The sequence below is a fragment of the Aythya marila genome, assembly GCF_965140915.1.
Source record: "Aythya marila genome assembly, chromosome: Z".
Taxonomy (NCBI): Eukaryota; Metazoa; Chordata; class Aves; order Anseriformes; family Anatidae; genus Aythya; species Aythya marila.
Window position 1 is genome coordinate 44,302,480 of NC_139080.1, and position 11,637 is coordinate 44,314,116.

General features: G+C 40.8%; 1 protein-coding gene across 1 annotated transcript; it reads right to left on the reverse strand.

The window, feature by feature from the left end:
• Positions 1-5,706: 5,706 nt before the first annotated feature.
• ISCA1 (iron-sulfur cluster assembly 1) lies at positions 5,707-11,453 on the reverse strand. Its single transcript, XM_082784375.1, has 4 exons — positions 11,310-11,453; positions 10,324-10,377; positions 8,391-8,496; positions 5,707-6,140 (listed from the first exon to the last, which is right to left on the reverse strand). The coding sequence occupies exons 1-4, from the start codon at positions 11,388-11,390 to the stop codon at positions 5,992-5,994; spliced, it is 390 nt and encodes a 129-aa protein (XP_082640501.1). The 5' UTR covers positions 11,391-11,453; the 3' UTR covers positions 5,707-5,991.
• Between the last annotated feature and the right edge of the window lie 184 nt (positions 11,454-11,637).

The following is an 11,637-nucleotide window of genomic DNA, read 5'->3' on the forward strand; positions in this document are numbered from 1 at the left end:
TTGAGACACATGGGCTTAATTATAACACAAGGCTGTTCTAACCAGTTTTACAACAGCCCTGGCTGCACTGATTTCATTAAGACAAAGGATGGCACATATACAGATTTAATGTGAGTAGCTTTCTTTGTCAGGACCCAAACCTGGAACTCATGACAGTTGTTCTGAGTCCAGCGTAACTGCTTCACAGTTCTGTTACGGGCAATGCCTGTAAGATGAGAATGGTGAAGATCCTTGTTAAGTGTCTAACAGCCTTTGGACTTGTGGATTGCATGAGCGTTCTGAAATTCTAAATTAATAGTAGAAAACACACTCTTCATGAAAAGAATATTGTGGGAGGCAACTTACAATAACCTTGCAGCATGTAGTTGAGGTTCCCTAGGACATAAGCAGGTGATCTCGAGCTCATCTTAATAGTGTAGTTTAAATAACATACACTCACTTTATAGCTACCACTGTGCTATGGTTTCTGCATGTTTCAGCAAAAGAAAATAGGTTCCTCTCTTAAAGTAGTGAAATGCACAATGCAACATGTTAACATAAACTCAGCTTCACTAGCTTAGATTCAAGCACTTGTTTCACTAATTTGCTTGAATCTTAGTTCATAGCTTGAATAGTAAAAGCAAAAATTGAGAAGATGTATCTCAAGGAGAAGCAGTATGATTTCTAAACAAAGCTTCCAAATATCAGATTTACATTATCACTATTTGCACCCAAGTATTGGATTTTCTATTTATTTATTTTTTTTGAGGGTGGACTGTTCATTAGATATTCACTAGAAAAATCAACTTTTACTGTACACTTAAACCAAATCTAATTTGCAAACAGGAGGATCACATACTGTAAATTTCTTATGAAAATGGAGGTTGACAGGAGGGACTATTTCCTATTCCCTACTACCTGTGTTCTTTGTAACATCCCACAGCATTAATCTTGCTTTTTCTCCTTATTGAATACTTGCTTGTATTTAAGCTACTGATGTGAAACAAGTGCAAAGAAGGAAAGAGTACAATTAACAGCAAAACAATCTAATTTAAGTACAATTTTGCTACCCCATACAACTATTTAGCATTGAATCAGAAGGCATACCGTGCTTAGGAATGAAAGGTCTATGTGAACGTGTGAATGACTCACCATGAACAAATTAAAGACTGTGGATGAAAAAGAAAGTGGTTGGCTAGAAATCTCTGTGAAATGAGTTCTATTTTTCGAGTTATTTCAAGTTTTCAGAGGCTCTCTCATTTCATTAGCCAGTTAAGGGGAACTTATGTGATTTATTGCTGATGTGATTTTTTTGGACTTCAGCAAGGCTTTTGACACGGTTTCCCATAGGATCCTACTGGACAAAATGTCCACCATACAGCTAAATAAAAACATCATACGATGGGTGAGCAATTGGCTAACGGGCAGGGCCCAAAGGGTTATGGTAAATGGGGCTGCGTCAGGCTGGCGGGCGGTCACCAGTGGGGTCCCTCAAGGCTCCATTTTAGGGCCGGTACTTTTCAATATTTTTATAAACGATCTGGATGTAGGAATAGAGGGTATTTTGAGCAAGTTTGCTGATGACACCAAACTTGGAGGAGTTGTGGACTCAAATGAGGGTGGAAAGGCCTTGCAGAGGGATCTGGATAGGTTGGAGAGCTGGGCGATCACCAACCGCATGAAGTTCAATAAGAGCAAGTGCCGGGTCCTGCACCTGGGACGGGGAAACCCTGGCTGCACGTACAGACTGGGCGATGAGACGCTGGAGAGCAGCCTAGAAGAGAGGGATCTGGGGGTCGTGGTAGACAGCAAGTTGAATATGAGCCAGCAGTGTGCCCTGGCAGCCAGGAGGGCCAACCGTGTCCTGGGGTGCATCAAGCACGGCATCGCTAGTAGGTCAAGGGAGGTGATTGTCCCGCTCTACTCTGCGCTGGTGCGGCCTCACCTCGAGTACTGTGTGCAGTTCTGGGCACCACAGTATAAAAAGGACATGAAACTGTTGGAGAGTGTCCAGAGGAGGGCTACGAAGATGGTGAAAGGCCTGGAGGGGAAGACGTACGAGGAACGGCTGAGGTCACTGGGCCTGTTCAGCCTGGAGAAGAGGAGGCTGAGGGGAGACCTCATCACAGTCTACAACTTCCTCGTAAGGGGGTGTCGAGAGGCAGGAGACCTTTTCTCCATTAACACTAGTGACAGGACCCGCGGGAACGGGGTTAAGCTGAGGCAGGGGAAATTTAGGCTGGACGTCAGGAGGGGGTTCTTCACAGAGAGGGTGGTTGCACACTGGAACAGGCTCCCCAGGGAAGTGGTCACTGCACCGAGCCTGTCTGAATTTAAGAAGAGATTGGACTGTGAACTTAGGCACATGGTCTGAACTTTTGGGTAGACCTGTGCGGTGTCAAGAGTTGGACTTGATGATCCTTAAGGGTCCCTTCCAACTCAGGATATTCTATGATTCTATGATTCTATTCCTGCTATCTAGATTTAGTTTCAGTAAGCTATGGAAGGAATTCTTCATTAAAATGAAGCAAAATCACTATGTAGTCAGTAAAACCATAGATAAGTAAGGTGTAGGGGATGAGAGTATTTCTGCTGTGAACAGAGACTATAATGTTTCATGAGATTCTTTGTCCTGCTGGACCATACCATATTAGCAACAAACTTGTTACCCTGGAGGATAACACTAACAATCAGAATGCATTTGCAGTAAGTCAGAGTTAGATAAAACATAAATGAAGTACATTGGCACACTACTAGTAAGGGGGAAAACAGTGAAAAATCCAATGTTTCAATAGCAAAACCTGGCAAGCAAGCATTTTGTTACTCTTTGCATCAGGAGGTCTTAAAGTGATGTAGCATTCTGCATCTCTGCGGCCATCTGCCATCCTTCAGAGAGAGGCAGAAAGCATGGAACAGAATACAAGGAAGGGCAAACAACACAACAGTTTTGAACAGCATAAGCAAAAGCACTCTGGTATTCATGAAATAAAACAGGAAACAGAATATGAGACCGGTTCTCATTTTGAAATGAGTGGACTGTGAGCTTGCTGCCATCCTGTGGTAGCAGGTGTCTGTTCCCATGAACTAGGAATTTGGGTTGAGTTTATGGAAAAGCTAGATAGGCCTGGTCTAGGACAGCGGGTTCCACAGTTTGAGGGTCTTGTGGAGCTCTACTACCAGTTAAGACACACGCAGGTTAAGAAATGACCCACTGAAAAGGGCTGTAAAAGATGAGGGCAAAGAGATTGCTTCAAGTCAGCAGATAGACTTTCCTTATTGTATCTCTCTTTAAGAAACATGAAGGCTACTGCTTTAAAAGATTTAAATTCAAATGCTGCTCAAACCCAAATGCCTGGGGAACTGTGCTAAATATTTGCATTTTAGCTTTCCTTGTCAAAGCAGCGTATTTTGCAAGTGGTAATAAAAATGAAAGCAGGACAAACTGCTTGCTGTATGGCCAGTCAATACAGACAAAGAGCATGTAATCAGTAATCTCTAGCATTTTTTCCAAAATTTGATAGTATTTCTAAGAGTTATTAATTCAGGTAACAATAGCATTGTGTCTAGTTTGTAAAGGCATACAAACATAAATCCCTCCCATCCCCTCTGCCCCATCCTCGTTGTAACTCTAAATGGAATTTCAAGATAGGAATCTTTCATGTTTACCAGCAGGCAATATTTATTGTTATAACTGAGAACTCTACATACAGTATTGCACAAAATTATAATGTATCAACTGACAAAACCATGTTTCTATGTAATTGTTAATAGCACTTTACAGAAGCTTACCTTAACACACTGTGCGTTAAGTGTCAGTAAACTGATAATTCTTAGAGGATTATTTCATGGGTGTATGGAAGTGCAAACTTTCATTCAAGGCATATACACAAAACATGAAAAGGATTGCTGTGAGCACCACAGGTCCAAGCCCCCCCCCCCCAAAAAAAAAAAAATAAAAAATAAAAAACAAAAACAACTAACCACTAACAAGAAAAAAAAAATCAACCCTCCCTTCCAAAATAGAACAAACACACACTGAAACAAGCTGAGTAAATAACAGCATTCTTCGGAAACACCAGTGCTACTACATTCATAGTCTTATCCCCTAGCAAGAAGCATAGAAATGTAATCTGAAGAGATGCCCTTAACTCAGAGTTTTAGACATACTAATTCAGCTGTATCACATTACCTGGATTTTTTTTTGTTTTGCAAGACCAAAGGACATACAGCACTATCAATTCAGCTAACCAGTGTACTACCAGTTATTTCTGAATTACTGTATAAAATAAAAGGAACTCTGTACAATAATTGACCACTGGAGGGAAAAGTGTTTTTACATCAAAAGGTGATACAGTATACAACTAAAATTCAAGTACTTAATATTAACTATAGCTGTGGAAATTCTGGCCTTCTCAACATAGTACATATTGAGAACTTTTCATTTTTATTCCCTGTACAACTTTTCTCAAACTGGACCTACCCAGCTGCAAGCTCAAATCTTCAGCACACTGCTGCTGTAAAGCTGTTCACAAGCACGTGGCATGACTCTAAGAGCCTTAGTCCCTCTTGTCCTCTGCTTCCTATTTCCAGCCTTTTGACTAACTGCTCAGGTCAGTTTCCCAGGCAGACCATCAAGTTACACCTCTTCTACACAAGGAAGTAGCTAGGCTGCACAATGTCCTTGTTGGACAATCAGGGAAATTAGAGATACATTAGGATGGAACAGTACTTTTTTTCCTACCAGCTTTAGGAAGGCCTGGAGAAACATTTACACTTCTGCCTGAGCTCCTGTAGAAGTACTGAAGACAACCAGCTTGAAAAACACCATCTTAAAAAAGAAATAATCTGGTTAAAAGAAAGTACATTAATCCCAAAGAAAAAATAGCATCCTGTAAGTATAATTGTTTTAATTACTAACTATTTTCAAACAATTATTAAATACAAGTTTTTTGTTTCTGTATCACAAAGATTTCCTGTTACTAAACTGACCTCAGGATGGGAGTTAAATAGAAGTTACCGTTAAGTTTCGTAAGGGAAGAGAATCGTAGTACCTACACAGTCACTGCACAGAGTTCAAATTCTAACAAAATTAGTAGCACACATGGCTACAAAAAGAAAAAAGTATTTGTTTTTCTCTCAAGAAACCCCATGCTTTTAGCTTTGGTGCACAAACAGCATATGAGAGCATATACATGTTCCGTGACCACTGGAAATCTGAATTCTGAGCAGTGTTACCAACTTTGCAGTTTAAGTCAAGAAGGATGAGGACAAACAAGACCTGCTTTACTCCTGCTTTAGCACTCCAGTGCCTGAATGTGTTTCAAGTTGTTGAAACACAAACAAGATAGGCTCTGCCTTCAACAAGGCAAGGAGCAGGATTAAAATTGGATTAGCATATTTTGAAGTATTTCTACAAACAGTGCTCTAACAGCCTACTACATTAATACATTAACTTCTTTTTGGACTTCCTTGGATTTACAGGAAAACAGGATACCAGAAAACCTACACATATAAAACGCAAAAACCATCAGAAATAGAAGAACATAAAGCATCTACATAATCAGTGAACTTTGAAGCTGAAGACCATAGATCTGTATATATAAACAAACACCTATAAATGGTGGTTTTCGTTATTCCCTCCTCCCCAAGTCAAATCAAAATATATTTCTGATAATTGCATGGGGTTTGGATGGGGAATTGTGGGTACAGTGAACAAAGAAAATGACAAATGGGAAGGACAGTGAGGTTTATTTTCTTGGCATGTGAGAGTACAGAGATGTTGCTATAGCACTTGCTGTTCTTACCTTGTGGATCCCAACTCATCACAAATAACAGCATAACTATGTCAGTGCTGGAATATAACACACAATTTAAAATTTCAACATGCTTTATTTTCCTTAATCGTATCCACACTTGACACAGCCTAAGAACCTGAAGAAAATTCATTTGCTTCTGAAAGAAAAACAGCAAGTGTTTTGTGGTGTTCAAAGTCAAAACATTAAGTCCTAAGTTTCAGATGTTAAAGCTTTCTCCACAGCCACATGTTCCTTTGATGTTTGGATTATTGAAGACAAATTCACTGGACAGTTTGTCTTCTACATAGTCCATTTCAGTTCCTAGAAGTGTCAGCTGTGCTTTCTTCTCAATAAACACTCTAACCCCTTGAAGACAAAGAAAAAACATTTACATACAGCAAAATCATTCATCATTTACTTTGAAATTCTGTTTCAACTAGAACTGAATAAACTTTGTTTCAACCTTGATAAAAATGGAAACAAAATTTCAATAATATTATTACAACTTGTTTTCGCTTGACTAACATGCAACACTTTATTTTTTAACCTACTATAACACTAGTGACAGCCTAGCACTGTTATCTGTATGTGTATGTGAATGCATGTATTTTTTGTTTGGAATTAGAAACATAATAACCACAGAAATAAGTTGTAGAATTCGGGAACTAATATCAGCTTTGATACTTCTCATGTATTATAGTTGTTAACCCATTTCCTACCGTTCTTAAAAGTCTGACAACATCTGACCAACAAGAAGTCAAAAAAAAGTTCCTCTCTCACAAGGGAACGTGCTTTGTTCTACCAAAATTATTAGGTCTTCATGAACTATTAGCAGTATTGAATCCTGTACCAAGCCAAATGTGCGGCCTTTCAAAGATATAATAACTTTTAAGGACTAATTAGTAGTTCATCTTAGAAATCAGAAAGAGATCACTTCTCTAAAGCACGCAAAGTATCAGCCTAGAAAGATACTGAACTTTAGATCTCCAAGTCCACTACAAAGATATGAATGAATTGCCTTAGCTACCTACTGACTTGGGAATAACAAAAAGTAAATTTTAAAGTTGCAAGTAAATTTTAAAGCAACAAGAACTGGTTAAGTTACGAGAGCTTGCTGGAAAGCTGCTCTATTACAGTCAAAATACAAAATATACTGCTAACACAACACAAGTCAGGGGGCAACTGAATTAAATTTGCCCCAAATACATTTTTGGGGAGTACCAAATCCAATCAAAGAGTTTTTGGACTTGATCCATGAAGCAGCCACTTGCTACCTAAAAGCCAGAAAATTTGGGCTGGTATCCAAAGGCACCAGCTCACAGAGTATAGAGCTATATAAAAGTCAAAGCCTTCATTGGAAGTCTGCCTCCAATGGATAAAAGCCTAGCCAAAGAAAACTGCACAGACACATCTGAATTGCTGTCTGGCTTTGAAGCTGTAGGTTTCTGTCTTGACTCAGGGAAACTGCTTTTACCTTCTTCAAGATTGAAATCAGGAAATGCATTCTGAAAAACGTGTTTTCATCCCTATAAAGTCAAAGCAGCTCTCTGAGTCGAGCAGAAGAGGTAATACCAGAAGCAAGCTAAGTTTGAAATCAAGAGGCACATGCAGAACTGTGTGGGACTCTCCATCTCATGCTTTCCAGTTCACATTAATCACTTGCTGAAGCCCTATTTTTTTTATTTATTTTTTTTCAAGAATAAGGTGTATGGGTTGGTATGGTTTGGAAATATCTTAGTAGATATTTCCAAGACAGCTGGAAGACTTGCTCTGCCCAGCAGCATACCTTTTAAAAAGAAAGTAACTGTGATACAGCATTCTTAATCAAATCTCCTATTTCTCTGCTAGATTAAACGTAATTATCCCAAATGCAAATATAAGAGAGTTCAATAAAGCTTAAAAACAAAGCAAAGCAAAAACTTTTAACACAAAATAAATATTTTAGGAAATTTATAAAAGGAGAATTATTATGCTTCTGTTAAAAAAAAAAAGTCCATATCTGACAGAAAGAAATTCTTATAAACATGGAAAAAATGAATGCAAGTTTCAGTACTTTAGCAATATACCTATGATGGGACACACAAAGAAATTATCAGTAATCAAGCTTAAACACCAGCATACGAAAAATGCTTAATTCAAATTGTAGAAGTGTTGTTACAAAACATTTCAAAGATCAAAAGCATAAATCGGTTAAAAACAAATTACCTATCAATGAAGCATGAGACTCATTAGAGCAAATAGCTCCTATATCTTTTTGCAAATAAGATCTTTATTTTGCCAAGCCTTGCTTCAGGTATGCTGATAAAGTATCCCTTTATACACTCATGGTTCTGTATTTTCTCTAAATATCCAGTTAGCCACCTCCAAAGACATGAGTGACAGGCTATATGACTTATACCACGCAGTAATCTCTGAACCAGAGACTGCAAAGCTGCAGATTTTAGGGGGTAACTTCAACACAGAAAGCAATGCAACAGTAATCCCAGTATCAGAAAGCTACCACCTCTTGCTGTAACTTGCTACTTCGAAGAGTTTCTAGCCTGTCCCTTCAAATTTGCAATTAGGTTCTTCTCCCCTGTCACCACAAAAGTTTGCTGTACTGCATCAGAAACTCACCATCTTGAACTACTTCTTCATCAGAGTCTCCTTTAGACTTTGTGTATTCTAACGTGTAAGAGAGTCCATTGCATCCTCTTGTACGAACACCTACTTTCACACCTACCTGAAAAAAACACAACCCAGAAACGTAGAAAAAAGTCATTCTTAAGCCTTTTCTGCAGTACCTAGATAAAACGCATATAAAACACAAAATGCTGACATCTGTTCTCCACTACCCCAAAGACAGTGCTAAAACAGAAGTACATTAGTATTATAGATTAATAGGTAACACTTTTTCCCTTTTACAAAATTGACTACTAAGGTAATTATTTGATGCTTACCGTTACAACTGTGGACCAAACTCTAAAGTATTTTTAAAAAAAGTCTTGAAGTAAAATAGAAGTAATGGTAAACTATTGGCTCTCCTGTAGGTGCCTCCTCTCATAAAGACGGTGAAATTTTAAACATGTTTTTGTGACTTCAAGTTAAAGGTTATTCAGATGGTAATTCAGGCGCTATTTTCAGATTACTTACAGTAATTTAATTATGAAGCTGTGAGGCCAGGCCAAGGGCAGTGGCTAGATTTTTACACTCCTCCTCTAATGACCATCAGAAAACTTTTACTTCAATCCAAAGTTCTGAAAGAAATTACTTTTATTTCTTCATTACCCCCTACTGCCATTCACCCGTAAAGCTCAATTCCTTCCTTACACCAAATGTGTCCATTTGCTTCAAGCTTTAATTCTTGTTAAAAGCCAACACAGATGGAATATTTGTAACCAGCGACAGCTATTCAATACTGACAAAAAGAGCATCTGTGCAGGTAAAGAACTAAGTGAAGGTGGCAAAGAAACAGAAAACTATGTGTGCACAAGAATCTTTCAGTAGTGGCTGTTCCATTTTCAGCATGCAACTGCTTCGTAATTAAATATGAAAAATATGCTGTCTATCCACATTATCAATGTTATGATAAAAACGTATAGAAACATTATCACTCGCTACCAAGTGGGATTCCAGATAAACAATGTACAATCTGTCCAGACTAAACAGCTCTCTCTGCAGGAGCTGCAAGATAAAAATATGCTGGAAAACAGGAACACCATCTATAACAAGAAGGTGACTGACCAGCTAAGCAGTAGGCTTTGGGCTTCCTTATAACGGTTTAAAGCATTAGAACAAAGAGTCTAGATAGGTGCAGATGTACAGGAAGCAAAAGAAACAATGGGCCTTGTACCATGCTTGGAAGAGAAATATACTTTGTGAAATAGTACTTGCTGTGAAGCAGAAAACCTAATGTTTGTTTTTATAATGGTTAGAAAGCAAAACTGTGTTTTCTTCCTATGAAGAAAAAGATGACAAGCTCAATTACATAGTAAAATGGTGATTATTTATACATAAAGACTCTCTCTCTCTAAAATATATGAATATATACACATATTTATATAATCACACAAATAAATGTAATATTTATACGTTTAAATATAAATAACAAATATATGTCTATGTTTTTATATATACATATATATAAAGAAAAATGCATTTTCTGTCAAGGTTCTCAAGAATTGTATGTTTTCCAATGGGTATTAATCTAGCTTTGTAATTATTTACTTCGCAGTGAGAATTCCTACAAAAAACAACTGGTAACATCCTAACAGTTGAAGATCTCTGGTCCTACCAGAAGTCATGAATATGAAACATTAGAAAACAATTAAAAAATAGTTTAAAAATACTTTGAAGCTTAACCTTTTTCTTTACCTTTATCTTTGTGAAGAGTAACCGTACAATGAAATGTCATTATAGCTAGTTATTTCCTGCACTTTATAAAGAAATGACACTGGATAAACATGCTTACGCAAAGCCCTCCAAACAAAAGACACCAACATCTCTAAATTCCTTAGCACATTCCTTAATACCTCAGCAGTACCTATTGGGTGGCCTTGTTTACACTTACGTGCTCAGGTTTATCTTTAAGAAGTTGCTTTATCTTCTGCACGGCTGATGGGGTCTGAAAAAGAAAAATATGCACATCATTCTGAAATGTTCCTTTTTATTTGTAGTGAATGCCTGCACGTACTAAAAAGCATGTAACGTACATATTGGAAAAATTTCTGACTTTGTGTACAACCTAATTGTGTCTCACATTTTAATTCCTTCTCCTATCCGAGATGTCCACCTTCAGCCCCAGCCATCTGTCAGCACTGACTAGCCTACGGGGGCGTGAGATACGCTCTTATGGGAGCATAGATAGGACAAGGGCAATGGCTTTAAACTAAAGGACGTTAGGTTTAGGTTAGATATTGGGAGGAAGTTCTTCACTCAGAGGGTGGTGAGGCCCTGACACAGGCTGCCCAGAGAAGCTGTGGATGCCCCATCCCTGGGGGTGCTCAATGCCAGGCTGGATGGGGCTTTGGGCAGCCTGGTCAGTGGGAGGTGTCCCTGCCCATGGCAGGGGGCGGAGCTGGGTGATCTGTAAGGTCCCCTCCAGCCCAACCCAGCCTGCGTTCCCCGTGAAGCCCGATCTCCCCGTGTTTACCGCTCCGCACGGCCCAGGCAGGCAGCGCACGGCGCCTGCTCGCCTCCTTCCCAACACACAGGCCGCCAGCCCACAGCCAGCCAGCCAGCCAGACGGACAGACAGACGGACAGACCCCTCCAGAACCTCCCCCCACGACAGCACCTTGCTCCCCAAGGTCACTGCCACGACTCAGCCCTCACCGACCCCGTGCCTGCGGAACCTTCACCCCACACCCGCCGCAGCCAAGCCCCAGCTGCGCATTCACGGGCCCCCCACAACGCCCGCCGTGCCCGCAGTCCCCGCTCGCGGCCGTTAACGGCTTCACTCCCCCCTCCCCCCCCCGGCCGTTAACGGCTCCATCCCCCGGCCGTTAACGGCTTCACTCCCCCGGCCGTTAACGGCTTCGCCCCTCCGGGCACTGACCAGCGTGAGCGCGGCTCGCGTTGCCTGCAGCTTCCTCTTGCTGACGGCACGCACCGTGGCCCGCACCACCGACGAGGCCATGGCCCCTCCGCGCCGCCCTCGGCCATGGGCGCCGCCGACGTCACGCCGTGACGGGGCCGCCGCGCCCCGAGGGCGCCGCGCTCTCATTGGCCGAGGGGCTGTGATGGACGGGGGGAGGGCCCGCCCCCCGCCCCGCCCCGCCCCTCGCGGCGGTGCTGCGCCACCGCGGCCGCGCTGAGGCGGCGGGGGTGGTGGCGGCGATAGGCGGCGATAGGGCGCGATAGGCGGCGCCCGGCGCTCCCATCCC